The 27,313-nt window shown below is 41.9% G+C and overlaps 1 protein-coding gene across 21 annotated transcripts in view; it reads right to left on the bottom strand.

The window, feature by feature from the left end:
* LOC149311644 (CUGBP Elav-like family member 2) overlaps positions 1-27,313 on the bottom strand; it is a 628,876-nt gene that overhangs the window by 130,500 nt on the left and 471,063 nt on the right. For all 21 annotated transcript variants that reach the window (XM_089527529.1, XM_089527527.1, XM_089527528.1 and 18 more), the window contains one exon: positions 15,719-15,801. In XM_089527529.1, the coding sequence (XP_089383655.1) occupies positions 15,719-15,801 (83 nt within the window). The remainder of the gene's footprint in view (positions 1-15,718; positions 15,802-27,313) is intronic.

Genomic DNA, 27,313 nt, shown 5'->3' with positions numbered 1-27,313 from the left:
GGCGCAGTGGTTAAATGCCTGTACTTCAGCCATTCACTCAAAACCACAAGGTTGCGAGTTCAAGACCAGCAAAAGGGCTCAAGCTCGACTCAGGCTTGCATCCTTCCGAGGTCGCTAAAATGAGTACCCAGACCGTTGGAGGCAAATTAGCTTACTTGCTGTTCACCGCTATGATCTTTGGAATAGCGGTATATAAATAAAACAAATTATTATTATTATTAATTAATTCTGACAGAGAAGGCTAACTATCTCACAAAACTACAAATCCCAGAATCTCATAGCATTGAGACACTTAAAATGGTGTCAAACTGCATTATTTCTGCAGTGCAAACTAGATCTCTGGTCTCATTTTACACAATCCCACTCCAATCCAAATGCTCTCTCTCTCTCTCTTTCTATCTCTCTCTCTCTCTGTGTGTGTGTGTGTGTGTGTGTGTGTGAGAGAGAGAGAGAGAGAACACATATCCCTCAAATCTTAGCTAGTACTTCATGCATCTGAAGTTCTTTCTACTAAGCAAGGATGATCCTGATAGTATTTGGATGGAAGACTACTAAGGAATACCAGATATCTCCAAGCAACAGTCCTGCCTGAAATTGTGCACAGCCACTGCCAGAGTTGGCATCATTCAGTAAGATGGACTCAGCAGAAGGCAGCTTCTTTTTCTGTGAGAGCTATGATCCACAAAGCTCATGCTTCAATTAACTATATTAGCCTTGAACCTGTCATAGGGCTCTTGGTGGTTTTCAATGAAATGTAATCTAACACCAAGCTATAGCTCAAGCCCAGTGCATGTGAAACTGACTTTTTGGAGTACACCTCCCAGAATCTCTTGGCCAGAAATGTCATTGGTCATGCCATCTGGGGCATTCTGGGAGCTGGACTCCAGACAGTAATGTTGTCAAACTCTGGTCAAGACACATCCCCTGGTGCCAATATCAATTATTTGTCTTACATGAGTGTAGCAGAAGGCTGGAGATACAGTTTACAGTGGCCACCAGATCAAAATGCAATCTATAAAACATTATTTCTTTCCCCTCTCTGTTTCATATAGGAGTCTGTGGTTTGGAAGCATCTGTCTACGAGACATATAAATACACTTGTAAAGCATTTTTATGAGATGTTTATAGCTCCCTGCTGCCACTAACACCCTTCATGCCTCTTGTCATTAAACACTTCTCAAAAATCACATTGGCAGCCTAGTATAGGTTTTTCCATACCCTAATTTGTGGAAGGCTTAATTAAATAAGGCAAGTGTCATCTGAGGGCAGTCCCCATCCACCGTTTCCATTTCTGATGCCTGCAATATTGTTTACCATTTGCCTTCCTAATCTCATTGATGTTGGAAAGGCATACGAAACAGCATCGAGGGTGGCTGTCTCAAATAACCGCTCATTAACTGAACACTTTTAATAGTGTATGTCATCATGCTAATGAGCTTGCTGCAAAAGTTCAGCACTTCTCTACTTTGGATCAAAACAAGGCTAATACCAGAATCAGGACAAAGATATAGCTAAGGACATCACCAGTTTGCCCCTGTTGGGTAAACACCCTGAGAGCGCAAAGCCAAGCTTCCTAATGTTCTCACATCCAGACCTTTTTGGAGATGGTTGCGCATGCTTTCATTCTCTGATTCTAAGACTCATTTGGTTACATACATGATGCTGTTCTGGAAACTAGAACACAAACTAATGGATTCAAATTACGAGAAAAGAGATTCCACCTAAACATTAGGAATAACTTTTTAAAAACGTAATAGCTGTTCAACAGTGGAACACATTGCCTCAGAGAGTAGTGTATTCTCCAACTTTGGAGATCTTTAAACAGAAGTTGGATGGGCATCTTTCAATGTGCTTTAGTTCCTGAATGGTGGCGGATGGGAGGTTGGACTATCTGGCCCCTGTGGTACCTTCCAGTTCCATGACTCTATGATTCTATGCTGAGATAGACCCTAGATTCAGAGAGCATCTTTGGTTTAGGCATCAACTCATCCAACATCCATAGGATGTTGCCAGAATAATGTGGAATACATTCTGTATCTGTGGGAGATATGCTCCTAGACATAGCATGAAAATATGAAAATGCAGAGAAGAGAAAACCCTACAGAAATGAATGACTTTCAGAGGAAGTTAGCTATAGTGTCACATTGGAGGATCTAGAGATTTCTAGAGAGAACACCTCTCTTGGCATTTCTAGATTCTCCTGTGTCACCCTATGCTCAACTGCTGCCAGAGAACACATTTTTTGGATGTAATTTTTGGACTGTGGATAGCAGTCCCACAGATATGGGATTGTCCTGTATACAGCACTATTATTGCGTAGTGTGAATGGGCCAGAACAGCAGATTACACTCCCTGACCTTTCTAAAGTCTTCTAAGTGTGGCTGGATAGTAAAGGTGCCTTTTATAAAAGGAGGCCCAAATTCTCCTTATGTTCGATGATAAATATATAGCCATGCCCCTCTGGCTCAGGATACTTTTAGTGCCAAACTGGGTTGCTGCTCCAGGCTAATTACAACCATATTCTATACTGCAGTTTCCATCTATCCTAACCCTGTCAGTACCTTATTCCCTATATTCTTTGGGTAGCTTTTTTAAAAACAACCACAACAACAACACTTCTCTTCCGTCTTCCTTGATCACAGTATCATCATGTTATAATTGTCCACACCATAAAATACATTGTCCTATATCATTTTTACAGCCTTCCTCTAATGGGACATTGGTGAAAATGATATCCAGAATGCCATCGTCAATAGAAGGAAGACTAAAAAGAGAACCTGGAAAGAAGCAGCTAAAATGAGTATTGCTGAAGCAGCTGATTCATGAAGCAATATTAAAAGAATTCATCATCTTTGTAGATTGTCCAAACCTTGACTGTGGAACTGACCGAAAAGAATTTGAGAAGGAAAGGAGAGCCACAGTTGAAGGCACTGATTTTCTCTTCCTTGTCTCAAAGGAAAAATTAATGCCAGTTTACATGGCCTCTAAGATATCACTAATGACTGAAAGTTGTTCGTGATCTTCAACAGGTCCAAAATGCTCTGGCTTGACTGCTGACTGGAGCTGGTTATAGAGAGCTTAGAATTTCCTAGCTGAAACAGCTCTCAGTCCCTCAAAGTTCTTCTGCAACAAAAAGGTCTTCACTTGCCTACAACAGGCTGGCAAGGAGGGCAGCAGTCCAATCTCTCTAGCAAGGGAATTCCAGAATCTGGGACCAGTCATGGAGAAGATCTTCTCCTGTTTTCCCTCCAGAAGTCTTAACACAAAGGCAGGCTCATACAGGGAGATATAATCCTTCAGACAACCTAGACCTGAGCCTTATAGAACTTCCTGGGTCATAACTATCATGTTGAATTGTGCCCTCAAATATACCAGCAGCCAGTGGAGCTGTTGCAACAGGGGAGTTGTGTGTTCCTTGTAGCCTGTTTAAATGGTAAATTTTGGGATACTTAGAGGAAAGGCAATTCTTTTTAAACAGCCAGAAAAAGAGTGGTCTAGGGAGTCTGGGCTGCAAAAACAGCTTTTGGAGCCACCCAAATGGCAATCTCAGTTCTAGGTCATGTGGAAGGTATCATGATTTTGCCTAACACCCTGATGTTTCTGAGAAAATAGACAAAGTCTATGAAAGCTTATGCTATAACTTCTTCTATACAGTTAGTCTCAAAGGTGCTATAAGATCCCTTTGCATACTGATATTCCAGACTAACATGGATATGTCTTTGAATTCTACCTTGATGATCAAGCACTGAGGTTCAGCCAGGTTTGTACACATGATAATAAGGCCTTATACAAGATCCTAGGTGATGGAACCCCTCTCAAGTTGAGCCTTAGTACTCAGACCTCAAGGTGACCAGTGGACAGAAGGATGTGCTGATCACTGAGTTCAATGTTGTGAAACATAGATGTTTATCACACTATACTCTTATAGTGCTACTATTCCACTTTGACTGCTCTAGCTGCCTCCTGTTGCATTCTGGGATTGGCAGTTTTAAGGAGGGGTATTTAGAATTCTCAGGCAGAAGTTCTCTGCCTGAGAATTCTAAATACCCCTCCTTAAAACTGCCAATCCCAGAATGCAACAGGAGGCAGCTAGAGCAGTCAAAGTGGAATGGTAGCACTATAAGAGTATAGTGTGATAAACACCATAGCCAGTTTTCCTTGTGAATTATTACATTTAAACATCCAGAAAGAGATGTAGAAAATAAAACATAAAATAAACATCTAGCCTTAGGTAGGTTCCTCATACAGTATGTAGTTAACATCTCAGTTTCAGAAAAAGTAACACTTCTCCCTAAACTAGGAAGAATTTCCTGGTGATAAGAGTTGTTTGACAGTGGAACATGCTGCCTTGGAGTGTGGTGGAGTAAATAGAGACGGGATGGCCATCTACTAAAACTGCTTTGATTGAGTATCCCTGTCTTTTGTTTTTTTCTGATTCTATTATTCTAGGTCTTTCCACATTCTCAATTCCCAGAAACCCTACTCAGGTCTCCTCCATTATGTTACTCCTAAGTAGCCTTCACTCTGTTTCTGACTGCCCTAACTCCATCTCTACTTGGTCCTACCTAACATTTTTACAGACAAGCTTCTAGGTTATATCCTTCCCCTGTAGCCCTGCCCCTAGCTTCTTCCTTCACATTGTGTTTCCCTGCTATTGTTAAAAATTGAATATTTTGAAAAAAATGTTTCCCCATGAAAACAATTCCCTTTGTAATCCAGTATACAGTGTATTTAATAAAAGTCCACAGTAATATTTTCGTTAGGAAAATTGGAGTTTGTGTGTGGCAGCAGGAGAGGGAGGGGTAGCAGGAAAAGACAGGTGGAAGGAGAAATAAACCCATGTTCACAGATGACATCTGGCAGAAAGAGGCTATTAATATTTTACAAGACATTAGGATTCTGCCCATTTCCCCCCCTTTTTTGCTGTTAAAGTTTTAAGAGCTTTCTGAACACTATATTTCTCAGTTATTACACCCTTAATTAAATGTATTCACATAGGGAATTCCCCAATGAGAATAGCTGTAGTGTCAGAAGGCCTCAGTCAATTCTGTATCAAGGACCTCAGATCACAGCAATAAATGGAGTCAGTCTGAAAGAGGGAACCTGGCAGAACTAAAGCAAGGCAGTGTTTAACTGAGGATTAAACCCAGCATTTGGCTATGTAAGCCCATAAAAGTAAAAGACTAATAGCCATTATCATGTTACATTTATTTAGCATTAACCAGCCCAAGGAATCCCAGTAGGGCATTTGAGAGCCAGTCAGCCTGACATAAAATAAAAATTAGGGACCATTTAAGAGCAATATCTAAGATATTTTATGTTATTGGACCACATTATGTTAATAGTACTTTGAACTTCCAAGCGTTATGGACCTTTGGGGCCCAGAGAGTAGGCTAAGAAGGATGAATTCCAATCAGCTGACATGAATATATGGTGTAGAGGGTCAGATTAGGTATAATTTAAGAGATGGGCGTCTCAGCTTTCTAAGGAAACACCAAAAATTATGATGAAGAAAGAAAGAAGATTCATAAATTCATAGAACCATAGTATTTGAAATGATCCCAAAGACTACCACCCACCCACCAGTGCAAAAGTATTGCCGAAAAGTTTTGCTCCTTTCTTAATTGCCCAGCTCTCACATCCATACATGGCAGTAGGGAATAGAATGGCTTGTATGATTCTAACTTTTGTGCTCAGTTGTATATATTTGTATTTTTTTAGTTCTTTCATAGCCACTCCCCACACTCTTAACCTTTTCTAATTTCCTGGGTGCAATCCCTGTTCCTATCAATGTTTAATCCCAAGTATGAGAACTCTTTTACGATTTCTATTTCTTCTTTGTTGATGAGAGTTTCACTGTCTAAATGAGTCCTAGAGCAAATCAAGCCTGAACTCTTCCTAGAAGCCAAAAACACAAAACTAAGCTATGGTTCTTTGGCCATATCATGAGATAACATGACTCATTAGCAAAGGCAAGAATGCTTGGCAAAGCTGAAAGCAGTAGGAAAAGAGGAAGACCACCTTAGAGGTATACTGATTCAGTCTAGAAAGCCACAGTCCTGGGTTTACAGGAACTAAGCAGGTCTGTTGATGACAGGGTGTCTTGAGAGTTTTTCATTTGTTGGATCACCATAAATTGAAGCCAATTTGACAGCAGTTAGTAACAAGGAAAGCAGATGGTGCAATGTCCCAGACTACAAAGAATCAACTTTTTATTGCTTTTCATGTTAGGCAGAGGCAAATAACCAGCATTACTAAAGGAAGCCAGTGGTGGCTGGTGTCCCCTGGAGCCTTTGCAATGGAGGTCAGACCCATTTCCCCCAGTTCCAAGGGGTTACTTTAGGCCATGGCTGGGAATGCCCTGGAGCCCAGCAGGCTGCACTGTCAATTTCAGTTCCTGTAGAACTTCAGAGGATACTGCCCAGGTGTTGCTGCCATTTTGGCCACCATAAATAACATTGTATAATTCCAGATAACATTTTTGGATGTTTTGGGGAAGTTTTCTATCTGGTTTGGGGTTGGAGACTTTCCATGACAGCATATTTTCATGAAGTCTGAGGAAACACTAGAGCAGCTTGCTAGAGAAGAATGCTAAATACCCAACCCTGAATTGCAAGCCCCAGGATTCCACTGGATCCCATCCTAGGGCAGTTAAAACATACCCTCCAACTCTACTCATCTGGGAGCAACCATCCTAATTAATCTTCTGTGTTCTCACCTTCTTTTAAATTGTCCCATTTTCCCTCTCCTCCTCCCACTTTTTCCCTTTGCCCTCAGTTTACTTCAACTGCTGCAAATGCAGTTTGTACCTAATTAGCTCAGCATGGAGGGTGAGTAAAGAGAAGGAGTGGAAGCCTACCCTTCCAAGGAAACTCAGGCAAAAGCAAACTGCTGCAGCCTCTCCTAGCTTGTGTGTTCTTCTTCAATAATAACTGTTTTAAAAATATAACTCACTTTTCTCCCATAAGGGAATCAAAGAGCCTTTTGCCATCTTGGCTACACTCTCATGTTGTTTGGCCACATATGTCCTGGTTTTCACTCATGAAGTGTTGGAAGAGTATATATCCAGAGCTTGAAAAAATATCACATTTTTGTAATGTAGCTTCTGGATTCTGGGGATGGATGGTGATGGAAGGAAAATAAGAATGCTCAGCAGCCAGTGGATTCTCTCTGAAACTCATTACCTAGGAAGGACAGCAGATTGGGTGCATAGGGCACAAATATGACACTACAATTCCTCTCCAGTTGTCATGGCTGCATCCTATGGAATCCTGTAGTTTATAGTTTGGTTAGAGAATAGATGGCTTCCCTGGCTGAGAATTCTCAATACCCCTCCCTAAACTCCATGAGTCCATAGAATGGGAACCTATGGCAGTTAAAGTGGAATCATAGTGCTATACTTATTTAGTGTGAAAGGGCCCAATCTTTGAATAATCTTTAATTTCAGACAGATGGTTAGAATAATTTGCTGAGATGAGGGAAGGCTCAGATTGATGAGCTGATTAACTATTATGGGGGGAGCACTCCTCAGTTATTTTTATTTCTGTAGTTTAATGTTACTATAAGAGTAGCAACAGCTGCAACACCACATGAATAGAAATAGTCTTTCAAAAGAAACAATCATAAAGCCCCTGCCTAGAGATTAGGGTGAAATGAATTTGGGATGTGCTGTATATACATTTCATCAGGTTTTTGATGGTACAGAAAAAGCCAATCAGATCAAACTATATTAGGAAACCGAGAATCAATTTTCTAGCATATAGGAGTAGAAATCACAACGAGAATGTTCCTATGGAGATGCAGATATTTTGACTGTACATCTTTTAAAGTACCTTTGAAACTAATAACATCTTTATTTTGAAAGAAGTTATAGATTTTTATATATCAGTAACTATCTGGAAATGTTTTTTTTTTTTTTTTTAGTATATGCCATGAATGGAGTAAGGAATAGTTCTGTGACATAACAAAAGCTTTTGGCCTCAGTCCAGTCACTGATCTCAGCTAGAGTAACTCCTTTAAGTCAAATGCTAGTAAGTCAACACTCAAGTAAGCCCTGTCAGTTCAACAGGTCTACTCAGGACTAGCAATTGGATGTAGACTCTTTTTAAAAAGTAGCTTTCTTTCTTAGTGGGTGCAATGGATTTGTTCTCATGTTATTGTTTTAAAAAATTAAGTGTTCCTTGTTAATGGATATATTGGATGTGGTCTGATTTTATTGCATTTTATTAGTTTTATATGCAGCTTGGAATAGCTATGTTTTGGACTACAAAACGTAGTCAAGCTCTGAGTGTAAGTTACTTTGAGCTCAATAAGTCCAACAAAAGAGCAACATTAGGTACAATTAGTAGGGCTGGGAATTGTGTCCAGAGTGACTTTCTTTTGGTCACCTAAAGTCATACCTTTTAAGACATGATGTGCAGATTCCTGTGGAGCTTCACTGAATGATTTGCCAGTTCTAGGAAACAGCCCATCACTTGCAAGGATGGAACAGTGAGGCTTTGTTTCAGGACAGCCATGTCTTCCCAAACAAAAAGCCATTGATGCCAAATGTCTCAGTCATCTGTTGCAACTATATCATATCACCCTAACCATAATTTGGGAAAGTTATTCCTTTGGATTATAACTTCCAGAATCCCACCATGTTGATTGGGGATTCTGGGACTTCCCAGTCCAAAAACCAACTTCTCCTAGCCTTCGTCCTGATTTCTTACCCAGCAACATTCACTAGAATGTGTGATGCTACACACACACACACACACACACACACACACACACACACATATATATATATACACACACACACACATACATACATACATAATTTAACCATATATAGAATCTGTTTTAAAAGGACAATTGAATGGGCCTTAGAACATGTCAACCCTGAACTCTCACTGGAAGTGAAGATGACTAAACTGGGGCTATTGTGTTTGGGGCACTTCATGAGACAACATGACACACTGTAAAACATTATAACGCTTGGTAAAGTGGAAAGTAATAGAAAAAGAGAAAGACCACAGTACACTTGGATGGATTTGGTTAAGGAAGCCAGCAACAACCTTGAGTTTGCAAGAAATGAGCAAGGCAGTTGATGACTGGAGGTCTTGGAGGTCTTTCATTCATATGGTCATCATAAGTCAAAGTCAACTTGATATCAAATAACAACAGTCTTTTCGCACTCATAGCCTCTAATCCCAATCTTCCTACATCTTGCCTGCTTTTCTAAGCAAGCAATAATGTTCAATTACTCTTTTGTAGTTCTCCCCCTCCTTCTAGAAGTTTCCAGGGAAAGTACTGCTGCCAAATGGACCATTAGCTTCTTATTAATTTCATAACACACACACACACAAAAATTGACAATTTTCTTAAAATAGTGGTGCTGCAACTTTAAATTACAGACCCAGCTCACTGTTTAATGAGAGATTTAACACAGCAGGGTTTCTGTTAAATTAAGTTGTGCCTTCACATCACAGTGGGAAAACAGGTGTATATTGGTTTAGAATTATGGAAATGTTGACTAATTCCAAGGCTTGTAATCAAACAGCAAGGCATCCAAGCAATATTTCCTTCCAAGAGGCAACATTAATCATTCATGCCTTAGCAACATATTCTTCATGGCCACCAAAAAGAAAAAAAAAAGAGGGGGAAAGGCTGAAATTCAAAGGAACAGAGAGAGTGTCAATGTGTTTGTATCTCTGTTAAGAAGTATGTGAGGGTGGGTAAATTATATGCTAGCACCATACATAAAAGCATACATGGAGACCTACTTCATTTGAAATGTAAACACAACAAAAAACACAGCCGAGAAAGGAAGAAAGCTAACAAAGCCGTTCTGGATTTTCACTTTTGATTGGGGAAAGAAATCTTTGATTATTTCATACTCACACATGAGGAAAATAATTTCCAGAGTTTCCTTCCTGCAAATACTTTTATGCAATTTTTGCCCAGTATTTGCAGATCAAAGTTTTCCAGCAAATTATTCTGTGCAGAAATATAATTTTGCTTGGCATGATAATTGTAGTCTTTTGTGTAAAACCCCTACAGTTTTCACACAAGACTCCTATGTCTCTGTACATACAAAAACAGTGGTTTTAGCACAATTTCGTGCCAAAACACCCCAAAGAAAGGTGATTCCAGAAAATCATATTTTTTGTGCAAAACACCAACCATGTTTTTGTGAACAGAACACCACCTTTGCATGAAAATATGTTTTTGAAAATCGTGTTTTTGTGTGTGAAAAACTGCAAAATTCTCGCTTCTGATTTATTCTTCCTTTACTGGGATTTCTAAGTGTTGGGAAATCAATTTGTTAGCCAAGAAACAAATAATGACAAATATTCATACCACCCCTACATTTTGATGAACTCCAGGCCTTCCACTGAGAGAATGAAATCAGTGAAAAACAAGCTACTTGCCAGCACTTTCCAGGAACACAGATTCCTGAGGTTTAAGAAGACATCTAACACTATAGACTCATGTGCTTGCAAAACCAAAACCAAAACCAAAACAGAAAAGAATGTAAGACTTCTCCACAAGATTGCTGTTGGACATAGATGTCAAAATCATTCACAGGCCATCTGTATCCCTCATGGAAATCGAACATGAGGAAAAGTGCAATGCTGTTTTCGCATGAATGTTGGAAGAGAAGAAATAACAGCATAGCTTTGTATATGTACAGAAAAGATGTTTGATGTTGTTGGCTCCCTCTTTTAACAATGGAAAGTTGGGACAGAGCCCATAAAACTAACTCACACTGAAATAATAAATCAGAAAAATAAATCAATAAGATTCACCCTGAAGAGTCCAGCAAAATAAAGTGAACAAATGAATGTAAGTAGAAATCTGGATGTATGAGCCACATTTGATGGCAACACATTTAGTACTTAATCTGAAGAGATCGGCTAGTTTTGCACTTTGAACTCAGTTTTCAACAACTGAAATAAGGCCGTGGATCACACTCCCTCAGAGTGTAGTGGAGTCTCCTTCCCTGGAGGTCTGGATGGCCATCTGTTGGGGATGCTTTGATTGAGAGTTCCTGCATGGCAGGGGGTTGGACTGGATGGCCCTTGTGGTCTCTTCCAACTCCATGATTCTATGATCAAGGGGGCAGGAGCAGAGAGAAACCAGAACATTTTAAAAGCAGCTGAAAAAGTGGGATGGTAAAGGACTAATTAAGACTATCCTTGGCAGATCAATACAGCTTGAGAGTATAGGACATGCTTATAATGACCCAATTCTCATATCTATGATAAAACTGCCTAACTTCTTTTCTTACAGGTACACTTTAATTCATTGACAAATGCTTTATGTTAGATCAACATATGTGTTCATCTAACCCATTATTGTCTGGTCTGACTGGAAGTGGCTCTCCAGGATTGCAAACAGTGGTTCTCCCCATTATCTGCTACCTGTTCCTTTGAACCAAGATTCCAGGGATTGACCTTAAGATGTTCTTTTTGCAAAATGTGTGTTCTACCAACAAACTATGGCCCATTTTTTTCTATGGCTCATTTGCCCCTGCTGCATTTTTTTCTCCACTGTACCCACACTAAATGTGTTGTTGTTGTTGTTGTTGTTGTCGTCAACTGCCCTTAAGTCAATCTCATGGTGGCCCTGTGGATGAGACACCTTCAAGCCCTCCTGTCTTCCACTGCTCTTATAGATTCAGGCCTCATTGACCTCCCTAACCAAGTCTAGCCATTTTCTGTGTGTTCTTCCCCTCTTTCTACTACCCTCAACCTTTCCTAGCATTATTGTCTTATCTCATGTTGTGGCCAAAGTATTTATTTATTTTAAATACAAACTATGACAGCATCATTTCATCATTTTGGCTTCTAGGGGTATTTCAGGCTTGATCTCTTTAAGGACACCTTTGTTTCTCTGTCTGGATGTCCACAATATCCCCAGCACTCTTCTCCAGCACCTCATCTCAAATGATTTGATTTTCACTAATACTCTAATTGCATATACTAATTGTATAGTAAAAAAACCAAAACAGCTTCCTTTAAGAAACCATGCTAGAGGCAACGAATAATAATTATCTTGTTTTAATTATCTTCCAGCATCATTAACAGCTCAAAACATAATTCAGTACCTGCAGTTGTGCAAAAGTAACAACTGCAGATTACACGGTAGCCCTGCATGTTCACTTAGCGGTATGTGGATTTGAATTCGGATTCTCCGAGCATTGAAAGTTCAGCTTTCTAGAAACTTGGGAAAGAGACTAGAAACCAGAAGAATGGTGCCTTTCACATTTTGTAGTAAAAAAAGAATTAGCATGGTACCCTTCAAAGTCAAAATAGTACAAAATGACAAAGAATGGAAAAATAACTCAGAGAGGTATCAGAAAATCAGCACTGTCCTTAATATACAACAAGAGTTGGAGACAGAGGTATTGCTATGAGGTCCCTAAACTGTTTCCCCAAATAAGAGTTCTTTTCCCTGAAATATTTTTATTCAGTCCCCAGATTTCTAGCATTGTAGAGAGTGAGTCTTGGAAAATAATCCACACAATTTTTATTTACTCTGTTTGCATTCTTTTGGTCCCTCTGCCTGCTCCTTTTCTCCAGATGCCTGCACTTGTATTTCTAAATGCTCAACTGAGATTGCAGAATTCATACAGTATTTGGTGGGACAATGTCCTCATTTTGCCCTATTCTAGCCACATCCTTGACTCTGCAAGACCTGAGCAGGATTCTTGAACATAGTCTATCTTGGAGATCTCGCATTCATAGGGTTGCCGTAAATCACAGTTGATTTGATAGCAAGTAACAACAAGCTCTCACCCACCTGTTCAAGGTCAGTCCTAGACAGTGTGACTGACAACATGTTGGCAGCAACAAGGACTCTTTCTCTTGTCCTAGCAAAGGACCCATAGCCACTCCTAATTTGCCTTTTGATTCCTTTTTGCGGTTGCATTTACATTGCAGAATTAATGCACTTTAACTGCCATGGCGTAATGCCATGGAATCCTGGGATTTATAGTTTTGTGAGATATTTAGGCTTTGTGACAGAATGAACTACAAATCCCAGGACTCCATAGGATGGAGCCATGACAGTGAAAGCAGTGTCAAACTGCATTAATTCTGCAGTGTGGTAGCAGCCTGTGTTTGCTCTGAGGTGGACAATAATGTCACTGCCTTCCTGTGTTTCATATAATATTCTCCTTCTTCTGTAGCATATATTTCTGCCTAGCTTACTAAATCTACACATTATTTGTTATAAACAAATCATTATCTCTACATTGTAAATGTGCTTACCAAACAGACCACATTTCTTTGCTCTTTTTGTCCATTAGAGGATTATTATCTAACCTCTGTTGGCGATGGCTTTTCCAGGTACAAACCGTGCAAACATTAATTTTATTCACATTACTATGTTTCTATCCTTGAACTTGAGTCATTTTTTTAAGGGTAATTCACTATTCGTTATGCAGAGAGAGACTTGTTAATATTACTCATTATTTAAAGAGCCATCTGAAGGCTGCGCCCAGCGGACCAAACCAGGAAGGAGCTCCGAAATGGAGCTCCTTCCTGCTCTGCGGAAAGGGTGCATTTTGCACCCTGGCGCGGAGCAAGGACGTCACTTCCACGCTGCCCCATATAGAGGTGGTGCGGTCGTGACGTCCTCATGGCGGCGGCCCCTTTCTAATCCTAGTGCGCGCTCCGCACGCACAAAACGGCCCGTTTGTAATGGGCCTTAGTTTCAAGTTCAGTTTTTTCCTCAATGTAAGTCTTTTGTTGAGTCTGTGACCGCATAATTATAGGTGGCAATTCCCCCACCCCAGTGTGGCAGGGACTGGTATCATATCTGAATCTGCTGAGTACAAGTGTTTCTTTCCAAGAAGCACTCCAGGGACTGGCACCTAATGGTTGGCGGACCAGCACCAATCCATGGACTATACTTTGAATAGCACTGCGATGCATGATCCCCAGCCCCAATCAATTTGGGTTGAGGTAGCAGCACCTCAAACCTAGTGCATTTCTTAAATGATTAGGCATTTTAGCCGACATCTCCAGAGTCCTAAGCCGTGTCCCCATGGTCCAAATACCATGCCCTGTCTTCCATCCTCACAGTGAGTATTCTGGATGACACAGGACCCAATCCCTAGTTTTGGTGTGAACTGTCCAGATGATGCCCAACCAGTTCAGCACCGAACTTGCCATATACCCTCCTTGTTGTTGTTGTGTGCCTTCAAGTCACTTCAGAGTTATAGAGACCCTAAGGCAAACCTATCATGGGGTTTTCTTGGCAATATTTGTTCAGAGGAGGTTTGTCATTGCCTTCCCTTGAAGTTGAGAACATGGGACTTGCCCAAGGTCACTCAATGGGTTTCATGGTCGAGCCAGAATGGCCAAGCTAGAAAAAGGTCCAGGATTGAGTTGAGAAATATGACCATGCAGCAAAAGCTGAAGTTCCCATTTGAGCCACTCTGAAAAATAGCTGAAAGGGAAGTTTCCTCTGTGTCCAGATGTCCTTCTTTTCCAGGGCATGTCTTACATTTCAACCTTCTGTCCAGGAGGAATCTCAAAATGTCCTCTATTCTGATCACGACTAAGAAGCACGAACTTACATTATTGTTTCTAGCTTTTATGTTGTAATGCCCTACATTCTTCTTGAATGTCCTACATCTTGCGGTCTCCTGTCCTCCTTTACAGTTAGGATATCTGGTCACTTTGTTCTGTACGTCTTGAGAAATTTTGGGCAACAGTTCTTTAGAGAAAACTTTGGTTAGTAGGTCTTCAGAGTGGATCAAAAAGGAAGTGAAAGCATTTGTTACAAGGATACAGCTATGCTTCCACCTCCTTCCTCAAAAGATAACCAAAACATATTCATGTGTACAATGTCACAGTTGCCAATCAGATCTGGATACCTCATAATATCACTAAAGGCAAAATAAAAAAAAAAAAAAATTGAAGTGGCTTCGTTTGTCTTCAGAGAGAGTCCATTATCTAGTAATGAGATGGGATATATGGTGGCATCACTTGGCCCAAAAGAAGGAAAGTCTTGAAAAGCAAAAGAGAAAATAGAAAGCAAAAGAGAAATGCCACTGAAGGTAATTACAGAATCATATAATCTATGATTAACTTCAGTGGCATTCCTCTTAAGAAGTGATCGGAGCAACAAAATGGTTTCCAACTGGTAGGAATGAATGAAATATTCTAGAATGGTGGTGGGGAGTAGGCAGCCTTTCCCTAAATCTCCTTTCATACAAAAAATGTTTCCCAGAAAATATCTTGTTCAGCCCCAGGGCAGTCTCACCAGAAATCAAGGAGATAATTTTGTAAGCCGCCTTGATCATAACTATGGAAAGGCGGGGTAAAAATAAAATTTATTATTATTATTATTATTATTATTATTATTACTACATGTGGTTTTTAAACCATGATCGGACCTGGAAAAAAAAGTGTGGTTGGTTGGATGTGTTGATGCAGAATACGAACCCCTGCTCCTATTCACGTATGCATCCATAAAATGCTATGTGTAGTTTTCAGTCATCCTAACAAGACCACATCTGGGCTGTCTATTTGGCAGGGTTAGCTTACATTGATCCATAAGGTCATTAACCTTCCTTGAAAGAATGAAAGCTGTTGTACATGAAGTGCTTGTAAGTACCACCTTCTCAAAAGGGAGCTATTTCTTTGCATTCTCCTTCCCTCTCCCCCAACACCCACATTCCTCCAAAATTATTACAGTAAAAGAAAGTAAATGTACTCACCCCAGGTAAAGTTTTAATATTGTGCAGTGCATTCTGTGCCTCAAGTGCAGCTTTTCTTGTATAAAATGTTACGAAACAACAACCTACAGAGAGAAATTGAAAAGCTTTCAGAAATTACTGAGAACAGTTTGCTCAGCTACAAAAGAAAAGAAAGAATGTTTCTTTTGGGGGGGGGGGTGTTAGGAGAGGGAGCAGATGATTGAACAACATTATTGTAAGAGGGCTAAAAAGTGAATTATAATGAGCAGCAGGAAAAAGAGGCATGCTTTTATTGTTTAAAAGAGAGGTGCGGGAAAAGAGAGAGATTAACATCCCCCACACACTGTATCCAGGTAGCACACCTACAGTTTAGGCAAGCTGTTACTGCTCGGAAATTAAGTTAGCCAAAAGTTCAAATGGCACCACAGCGTAAACAATGAGGGATCCCTATTTCACAGAAAGCTTTCGTGCAAAGTTAGCCATGGTTTGATGGAGCTGAAAGCTACCAAAATAAGCCACTTAGGAAAAAGAAATCTGGCTTATGGCTCAGGAGCTAGGAAGACATACCCAAGGCACTACACAAGATGCAAATATGGGGACAGCAGGTTCAGATACTAAGCTAATATTTCCCCTCTAAGAGAGACATGGGGAAGTCACAGGGCATATGAGAGAAACTTTGAGGGCACAGAAAGGGACACAGTGGTCCCCTTTCAGAACACTGGAAAGCTGCAACCCTTCATTTTCATACTACAGTTGTCCCTCACTGTTTGTGGACTTGGGAATCTGCAGTATTGATTACTCATGGATGGCAAGTGGGGAAGGAACAAAATGGTGTGCACGCTGGAGGCAGGAACACACAGCCATTGAAACCAATGAGATCTGTTCTGGCAGCCCTTTCCTGACTGACCTCCGAAAACAAGACCTCTCCATCTATCCATAGTTTTCCTTATCTTCTGCCACCTTTTCATGATTTTAATTAATTTTAAATGAATTTGTGATTGTATGTTTCTTTATTTGAATTTGTAATTAACTCTTTTTATTTTTATATTGGTGGGTGGGCTTGGTTTTATAAACTTCATGATTTATTGTATTTGTACCATGTATTTTTATCATTTTTATGTAACCTGCCTCGATCTGCATGGGAGAGGTAGGCTAATAATAATAATAATAATTGGGATCCCAATATCAGTGATTTTTACAATTCATTTGGGGGTGGGGTGTCCAGAATGGATCCCTTCTGAATTTGAAGGGACAACTGTATTTCCAAATTGTTAATGTTCATTCATGACCAAAGTTTTGACAGAGGACGTGACATGACAACAGTGCCTCTTTTTCAGGCTCTTCAACTCACTTAGGCCTGTAGGTGCCATTTCTCCAAAAACTGGAAGCAACTGGACAGTCCTACTTTGGACTATTCTGTTTTTTTGGGGGGGGCGGGGGGGGGGGCGGGGAGGCCTGTGGGGTTCTAAGACATGCGAGGATAGAGGTTGGACAATTTTTCACCTAACTTGCAAGGAGGGGAATCTATCATTTTAGGGAGCATAAAGCAAATGGAAATCTTGGGAGGGCTGCTGTGGCCATGTTAGGAGTCAGCAAAGCTACCTGTAGGCTGTGCTTTGCTCACTCTTTTCATAAGGCAGGATGAATAGCAATAGCAATATCAAGTACATTTCTATACCACTTATCAGTGCACTTAAGCACTCCCTAAGCAGTTTACAATGTGTAAGCCAATTGCCCCCAACAAGCTGGGTACTCATTTTAGCAACCTATGTAAGGATGAGTGGACCATGGAGCTCTCCTCTAGGATCAAACTTACAATCTTGTGGCTGCAATACAGGCATTTAACCACTGCACCACTGGTACTCCTTTAATGGAGTCTTTGCTGGATGGCAGATGAACTTAGATTGGTGGCGACCAGAGACTGGGGAAACAGATTGATCAAATAAGGAATGAAAGGGCCTCAGTGGGAGGAGGTGACATCCTCACAATTCTTCCTTAGTTTTAAGGATCCACCAAGTACTGCAGATTCTCTGTGCAATATTTCTCCTTGGCCCCAAAGCTTTCCAACTACCATCCATTGAGGAAACACCACATAATCTTCACCATTTTGTGCCACACTGCCCTGGCCATTCCATCCCAGGGTCCTGTGAGACAATAAACCCTTTAACAGTGATGGTGACCCTTTTAGAGACTGAGTGGACCCGGGCTGTATTTGGGCAGCAAATTCAGTGGTAAAAAGCTTGTGATAAGTTCAGGATGCCACATGAATTAAGCCTTAAACTGGATAGAGGTAAGCCAGTTTAATAAGCCAAGTGATAAGCTCCCATGACAGGGTCGCTTTAGAGGTGCCATAAGTCAGAAATGACTTGTAGGCACAGAATAACAAGAGCAGCAACAGAAAGCCAATGTACTGCAGTGTTGGAGTGACGGTGCACATACCCACAGAGAGGGCAGTGAGTGCTCCCTCTGGCATGTATGCTATGGGTTTGCCACCACTGCCCTATAAGCTTTCTGGATAATTAAAACGTTAAGGGCTTGTTTACATTTTGGAAGGCCTGCCTGCCTGCCCAATCAATTATTTGGCACTCCACATTTGCATCTTTGACTTTTGCAAACTTGATAATTTAAAGATTTGATTAATACGTTCTAAGAATCTCTAGGTTCTCGAGCATGACTTTGTGAGCTGTTTCCCATATAGGCACACTGGAAGACCTAGAGATTTCTACAGAAAACACTTCTCTAGGCATTTGTAGACCCTCCAGTCCAATTCTATGATCAACCTCTGTTGGATGTTAGCCACAGAGTTGCGCTGGAGGACCTAGAAAGGTGTTCTCTCAGGAACAAAGACTCTGAGGCATCTCAGGCTAAACTCTGGATCTGGCTTCACCTTCTCCCAGGTGGGGCTCTAATCCACTGAAAAGTCAGATGGGTGTCTGTGAAAACCATTTTTGAGCCCCACATTTGGGCTTCTGGGGAATGCAATCTTCTCAAAACAACCATTTGGTACTTTCTAGATGCTTTAGGCTATAAATGCCATCATTCCTGACTCTTGATGGGCAGGGAAAGAGTTAAAAAATCTCTCCCCTCCCATCCAGCTTGCAAATTTTCCACTGCCAGTCTCCTTTACCTCCACTTTAACATGAGGACAAAACACTGGACTGGGAACCAGTGGTGCAAAAAGTACAATTTTGCCTTCATTTGACAGGTAACATTGCTTTGCCCCAGCCCACCTGCTGCCCTTTATTCCTAACTACCTATGCAGGCATGAGGTTTAGGTTCATAATTATCCACAAAAGCTTTTCAGTAACAATAGCTGCTGCCCCTCTCTTCTAATGCAAACACCTACATCCCTGTTTTGCAGCTGTAATACATGGAAGAAGCATCATATACATTACAAATGAGCAACATGCCACTGTTTCCATGTACTTTACTGAATAGCTGTCAGGAGAAAGGCCTTTAACTAACCAGTGCAAACAGGTTCACCCTTAAATTTTCACAGTTGACAAGAGAGACCATTTGGCAATTATTTCAGCCCTTAAAGAATCATTATCAGCATCTGTAAAGGATCATTAAATCAGCCAAAGACTGCATTGCCTTTTGCGTTTTAAAAACAAAACTCCTTCAGCACTCTCACACTCTCTCTGATGTTAATCTTAGCAATTTCAAGTTAAGGGGGAATTTATATAGGTGGGCAAATGTGAGGTCACTCACCTATCTCAGAATGGTTGAATCCAATCTGGGTTTTAGCCTAGACTTTGAGGGGTAGGACTGAGCATCTTGGGTAGATCCCAAGTTCAGACTGAAACTCAGGCCTGTTACAGACAGCCAAAATAAAGCTGCTTCGAGTCACAGTGGAGGTATGGTGTTTCCATGATGCATGCGTCCTAAGAGTCCAGAAATCGCACCAAAGCCACACTCCAGCCCTAAGGACTGGAGCGTGGCTTTGGTGTGGCTTCTGGACTCTTAAGGACGCATGCATCATTGAAACACCATACCTCCACTGTGACTCGAAGCAGCTTTATTTTGGCTGTCTGTAACAGGCCTCAGAGAGGATTCACTACTCCACTGAAATGAAACCACTTGGGATGGCTTCCCAGTGACAAGTCTCCTGAGAGGAGTTGTTATAATAATAATTAATAATAATTTGTTTTATTTATATACCGCTATTCCAAAGATCATAGTGGTGAACAGCAAGTAAGCTAATTAGCAAGTAAGCTAATTTGCCCCCAACAGTCTGGGTACTCATTTTAGCTCCCTCCTCGGAAGGATGCAAGCCTGAGTCGAGCTTGGGCCCTTTTGCTGGTCTTGAACTCACAACCTTGTGGTTTCGAGTAATGGCTGCAGTACAGGCATTTAACCACTGCGCCACCAGGGCGCAGTGAACTTACTTCTGAAGTTCAGAAATAGAGAGATATCTCTATTCACACACACACACACACTGATCTCATGTACACAGACCTTTTAAATTAAGGGTTCTTATAGCATACTGTGTGAGCCTGAGAATGCAGGAGTGATTTGCATGTGTATTGTTTTGTGCTGATGGTAGTCCTCAGGCTGAGAAGCTAATGCAAAACATCCAAATTCACTATCTGGAGCCATGGAGAAGAAGACCTGGCTGTATTCCTGAACCATCTGAACAACATCCACCTCAACATCCAAGTCACTATGGAAAAAGAAAAGGAAGGGACACTGCCATTTTTGGATGTCTTAGTCATCTGCAAACCGAACCAACATTTGGGTCACACAGTATATAGAAAACCCACACACAGAGACAGATACCTGCACAAGAACTCCAACCATCACCCAGGACAAAAAAGAAGCACAATAAAAACACTGGTAGACCGAGCAAAACGCATCTGCAAACCCCACTTCTTGGAAGATGAACTGAAGCACCTCAACTGGGTTCTACAGGCTAATGGTTATTCCAGCTCAGACATCAGAAGGGCTGTCAGGCCCAGGAAAACCCAGAGGAGTGAAGACAAGCAGCCCCCCCAAAGGGAAGGTATTTTTACCACACATCAAAGGAGTCATAAACAGTATAGGCAAAGTGGTGAGGAAGCACAACCATCAAATGGTTTACAAACCGATGAAGAAAATCCAGCAAATGCTTCGCTCAACCAAGGACCAGAGAGACCCCTCACAGCTGCAGGATTTTACCACATACCATGCAGTTGCGGACAAGTCTCCATAGGGACCACCAAATGCAGTGTGCTAACAAGAATCAAGGAACCCAAGAGACACTGCATACTGGGCCAGCCAGAAAAATCAGCAGTAGCAGAACATACCACTAACCATCCTGGACATAAAATACTGTTTGAAAACACTGAAATTCTGGACCATGCCAACCACTACCATGTCAGGATACACAGGGAAGCTATTGAAATCCACAAACATCTGGATAATTTCAACCGGAAAGAAGAAAACGGTCATGGCCAGCCAAGAGCCGGACTCAGAGGATGAGAAGGAGGATGTAGTTCCTCTAGCGCAAGGGGAAATTGAGGCTACACCAGGTGCTAATCCTGCTCTGCCAGATCCCAGCTGCGACCTCCCAGCCCCAGAGGAGGAGGCTCAGCCAGGTCCTAGTGCTGGAGGGATTCCTCCTGAGGCTCAGCAGCCTAGTGGTGACTCTGAGCTGCTGGGATCTGGCAGAGCAGGATTAGCACCTGGTGTAGCCTCAATTTCCCCTTGCGCTAGAGGAACTACATCCTCCTTCTCATCCTCTGAGTCCGGCTCTTGGCTGGCCATGACAAAACCCTTAAAGTGAACAAAGGTGGGTTACAGACTGCCCGTTTGGGGCGGCCTGTATCCGCCCCTTTCCCTGCCGGATCGGGGCCTCAGCTGCCACAACAGCAGCCTCCAAGGCCCCAATCCGCTGCTTTCCAGGCCGTGGGGAAGCGGCAAAAGGCTGCTTCCTCACGGCCTGGAAAGGGGTGCCCTTGGGGCTTCAAGCCCAAAGGATACCTGACGGTGGCAGTGAGGAGGAGAAAGGGGCCACTTGGCCCCTTTCTCCTTTGCATCGCTGGCGCAGCTGTCTAAAGGCTGCGCCAGCAACGCAACCTGCAGAAGGAGCTCCATTTTGGAGCTCCTTCGTGTGCCGCAGAAAGGGCGCTCTATGTGCCCTCGCGCGGTGCAAAGACGTCACATCCGTGCCACCTCGTTTGGAGGCGGCGTGTTCATGACGTCGTAATGGCAGCCCCTGTGTGGAACAGGCGCCACCATTTTGTATGTCCTGGGGTCGTACTAAGGTTAGGTGTGTGCGTAAGGCATGCACTTACCCTAACCCTAGTACGTCCCCAGGACGTACTTTACACCTGTTTGTAACGGGCCTAAATTTGGCTACCAGTCTTGAGGAATAGCAAAATAAGGACTCAGCAAATACAAATGGAAAACAATTCAGAGTCAGGGGCTTTCCCAGCAGATAATGATAACTGATTAACAGACATTAATCCTCTTTTGCATTAGCCTCCCAGCCTGAGGCTGGCCATCAGCACAGAACAATACACAGGCAAATCACTCCTGCATTCCCAGGCTCACACGGTATATATACACCCAATTTTTCCAGGCAAGCATTCTCTGAAGATGCCAGCCACAGATGCTGGTGAAACGTCAGGAAGAAACTTTTCTGGGACGTGGCTACATAGCCCGAAAAATCCACAAAAAACCATGGATGCCAGCCATGAAAGCCTTCGACTTTGCTTTGAAAATGTCCCAGTTTTTCTTTCCACCTCCTGCTTTGTCCTCAGCTTACTCAAATTGCTGCAAATATAGTGCAAAACTAGTTTTCACTCAACTGGAGGAGTGGAAGGAGAGGAGAGGAGCAGAATCTTGGCTGTCCCAGTAGGCTCAAGCAAAGGCAAACTGACACAGCCTCTCCCAGACTGTGTGTTTTTCCTCATGAATAACATTTGCCATCTTGACCATATTCCTGATGTTCGGCCACCTGTGTCCCAATTTTCATCTGTGAAATGTTTGAGGTATGCCACAACCCAACTAACCTATGAAAGGCTGCATTTTACCCACCCTTGGGCTGCTTGATCCCATTGCAACTGGAGAGACCAAGATCTGCACCTTCTGAATTTAAATCATGTGTTGCATACCACTGATGTATGGTCCCCCCTACTACACAGGTGGACTCATCAGAAAGATTGTTGGTTGCTCACTGTTGAACAGATGTTCTGTGCCAAACCTTGAATTTGTTGCTATGTGATATGTGAAACTGTCTTGAGGCATGAGCCACCAAATAATTGGTAGTCTTAAAATTATGGGCTCTGAAGCCAGAAAGATAGGAAGTGTAAGAACAACAAGCAAAATGTTTAGTTTTGGGAGAGCATAAAACTACATCTCCCCAGTCAATTTCATGCCCCATCTGCTTATTTTGGCACTGCAGTGCCTTTAAACAAAGGTGAACTGTTCAAAGTAATTCTCAGCTGCAGCTTATCTTCCTAGAAGGGGTAGTTATCCAAGTCACAGCTCCCCCTCATCACCCTCTCATGATGTAATAACCACAATTTTCCTTCCTTCTACCAGAATGCACCTCCTTTACTTTATTTCTTCCCTCCTTCCCTTTCTATTGGCAAGTTATTTCTCCCTTTGAAAAAAGATGTGGCCATCTGCTTTTTGTGCTTCCTTCCTGGTTCATCTAAAGGGCAGTGAAGATCCCTTTGGACTAGAGAAAATGTTTGGCACAGTGATTGCTTGTTGTAGGATTAACAGGAGTAGCATGACATGCTCACTGCTTTAAAACACACTGCTACCAATAGTGTTAGTACTATATCCTTTTTTTTGTTTTGGTATCTCCTTTGAAAGAAACAAGTAATACCATTCAAAAAGACAGACTCAAATGGTGCCATTCTAGTTCTAAGACCCACACACCTTCACCTAAAGCCATGAACATTTATGAAAAGCAATGTGAAAGCTAAGTAATCCTTCAATATGCATTACTTAGGCTGCATGTCCACTGCAGAAATAATGCAGCTTGATACCTCTTTAACAAGCTCCCCTAGCTTGTGTGTTCTTCCTCATTAAAAACATTTGCTTGTTGCTTGGCTGCATATGTCCAAGGCCCCGTACAGACCGGGTGGCCTAGTTTTGCTCTGTGGGAAATCCGCAGCCTCAAGACCGTGGGACTTCCCCATGGAGCAAAAAGAACCTGCAAAAAGGAGGTTCTTCTTGCGGCGTGATTATGACGCCGCAATGCGCCAATGGTGCATTCATGATGTCATAATGGCGTCATGGCATGTGGACGTTAGGTGTCCTGCATGTAACAATGGCACCACTGCCATTGTTATGCCCTCCTCACATGCTAGGGTTGAGGCATGTGTGGGAGGAGCACCTTTGGCCAACCCCTAGCACTTGATGAGGGAGCCCAATAGTCCCGTCTGAACCGGGCCCAAGTCTTCATTTTTGTAATGTTGGAGGGTATGAGTCAGGAATCACATCTTAACACTTTGTATGTGTAAGTTTAGGCAGGTAGTTAGGTTCTGGTGTCTTAGTCTGGAATGGCTTTACTCCTATCACAATAATGTGACGTACACATATGATATATGCAAACAGATCATAGGAAATCTGCAAACCTCTATTGGAAAAGGGTGGTATCTGGGGCAGTGGATGCTGCTGTTGCACAATAAAGATAGAACTGATTAAGGCAGCTGCTATAGTAGATTTATAGGATTTGTAGTGATTTATAGGAAGGAGTAGAATGTATACCAAGAATGTGGTTTCCAAAGATATAAATAATCTGAGGCATGATCTCCCTGCCCCTCCCAAAATCTCCCAAGTGCAAGATTTTTTACATATCTTGGAAACTTTCTCCATTATTCTAATTCTACAGTTCTCAGATGTATGAGTCAAGAGTCTCTGGAGTGATCTGGGCAATGGTTAATAAGAGCACTGTGAGCGATCGTTTTACATACAATTTTTATTAGTCTCGATTTGCTGAGAAAACAGAAATGGGAACCCAGCTATACTCTCTCACAGCAATTGATCACGTTGGTCTCTAGCCAATATCCTAAAGGGCTGAAAGGGTCATGCACACAGGCTTTCTGGTTCCTTGGATCCTGACCTCAGAAAGGACTGAGCAGCAGTCCAGATTCCCAGGAAAATAAGATTAACCAGACTCGCTTCTTCATCCCTTGATGTTTGCATCATCAGAGCAAGGTTTGGACCTCTTTGCCTGAAGCTCCAGTTTGTCTCCTTCTTCTTGGCTGGCAACTTCTAAGCGCTAGCATTTATTGTATTTGTATTTTTTATAAAATAATCTTATTGACATTATTCATATACAAATATATACAATTCCAACATTATAGGTCAATACATTGCTCTAAAAATATCATCTGTTATCTTAACTCCACACACTTCTACACAGAAAAAAAGCACAGATGTATTTCTATGCAGAAGAATATGTACTGAAATGCTGCTGTTAGCTGCCTTTGGTCCCATGTTGGGAGAAAGGTGGGATTAAAATAAATAAACAACAACAACAAAAAAAGAAATAAAATAAAAATCTTGCAGTAACCTTATGGCCACTTGTGTGTTTCTTGATGTGCTTTCTTCAGTGTCAGAAAATTCCATTCTCAGCCAAAAAATCAACAAGAAATGAATTTTCTTTCCATCCTTATAGTAGAGTGATATGCAGCTTATGAACAAAGTCTGAGGGTTATTGTTGGTTTTTGATGGAGAAAGATTTTAGTCCTACAAGCTTCTGGGAAGTTTTTAAAAAATCACCAGCTGTAACATTTGCTGCCTAATCTTTTAACATCTGTCATTTTCAGTTATTTTTCACCCACTCCATCCGCTGAGACCAAAAAAAAAAAAAAAAAAAGGGGGGGGGTGTTGGGGCTCTCGGAAGTTGCAAATCTACACCTGCTTTTGGCACTGAAACCCTGGCAACATGGGATAGGAGTAACATGATCTTATCGCTTTGAATCTTCAAAGGCTACAAACCATTTTTTAAAAAAGTGTATGGAATCTGTGTTTAGCTTCCAGCCTAATAAAAGATTAGGAGAGGAAAAAACCTCATATGGAAAAAAAAAAACCCTCATATGAAAAAAAGGTAGGAGACTTTAATGATTATCTGATGATGGAGCTCTTGCTATTCTTTTAGCAAAAACCCCAAGAATCCTAGCCGACAAATTCAATTCAAGTTACATTCACATTCAGGACGTCAACAGAGTCATCATGTTGTGAATTGAAAATTCTTTTAAAGGCTGCCTTTGAATTCTGAGGGGCGGACAGATCAAGGAACACAAGGCCCTGGAAGGATAAATGAGTGAAGTTCTGTATGTGCCCCCCCCCCCCCCCCAAATCACTTTCTTTCCATGAATGAAGCTCTCTTTCCTATCCTCATTTGCAAACAGAACAGGTGCCAGTTTTGCACAGGCCTGAAATCTCAACTGCGTGTGTGGAGGCTGGGGAGCATGGGCTGCTTGCCAAAGCGGTCAAATCCAAATGAGTTTAAAGTCAAAACCAGGCTTGGCTCCAGGTATTAGGCACCTTTCCATATCTCCTGTGCCATTATGACTTTATGGGGCTGGTATTTATAGTGGAAATCTCATGCCACACAGCTGTTGAAATATGAAGACATTGGTGGAGCACGCACCATTTGGAAGAGCTGCATGGAGAACCTTTGAAAACAACTTCCCAGAAAACGGTAAGTTCCTTTTGCAAATGCCAGATGCAAACCAAGGCATGTGGGAAGATTATACTGCTGCCCTCCCTTAAGGACTTTGCTTTCAATTTCTACAAAAGCAATTAAGTTTCCCCCCCTCCTTCCCCACCCTCTCTCTTGCAAATAAACCACCAAGATTACTATTTGGGACGTTTAATTTAGGAATGCACTTGGGGAACTGGCATTCTGGGGCAAAGCTTGTAAAGGGAAGTTGGGCACAGTACAGGCCGCTGAAAAACAGCGGTCTGCGGCACCTGTTTTTCCTCTGCAGGGAAGCCACAGGTGCCAAACCGTGTGGCTTGCCTGTGGAGGAAAAAGAACCCGCAAAAAAGCCGGTTCTTTTAAAGCTGCAAGGGCGGTGTAACCAGTGCACCACTGACACACTGGTTACCTAACCACCACGCGGCAATGGGCAGACGCCGCGTGGCGCTTATGTAACAATGGCAGCACCTATGTATACAGGGCGCTGCCATTGTTATGGTGCCATGCTGTACTAGGGTTAGTGACTGTGTGGTTGATGTGTGGTCCCTTAACCCTAGTACAGCACCAGCACAGCCCTGTAGCGCCATGTGTACCGCGCCTTGAATAGCAGTTACTGGAAATTTACAGATGATGTTTAATTTCTACAAAACTAAAGATCCTGGGATGTTTGATGGAAAGCCACACTTGATACCTTGAGCAGAATGTGGAAAGGTTACTTTTGGACTACAACTCTCGGAATACCCCAGCCAGTGTGTGTGTGTGTGTGTGTATGTGTGTGTGGGTAGGTAATTCTTCTCACCTCTGAACTAGAATCTCTTTCTTGTCATTTCTGCTATGCAGGAACTCACTTTGGCTGCTGCCACACCGCAGAATTAATGCACTTTGACACCACTTTGACACAGCTCCATCCTATGGAATCCTGGGATTTGTAGTTTGTTTTTGGCACCAGAAATATTTGACAGACAAGG

The sequence above is a fragment of the Sceloporus occidentalis genome, unplaced genomic scaffold, assembly GCF_023333645.1.
Source record: "Sceloporus occidentalis isolate IW3139 unplaced genomic scaffold, rSceOcc1.0.p SCAF_5, whole genome shotgun sequence".
Classification (NCBI taxonomy): Eukaryota; Metazoa; Chordata; class Lepidosauria; order Squamata; family Phrynosomatidae; genus Sceloporus; species Sceloporus occidentalis.
This window is presented reverse-complemented; position numbering and strand designations above follow the sequence as displayed.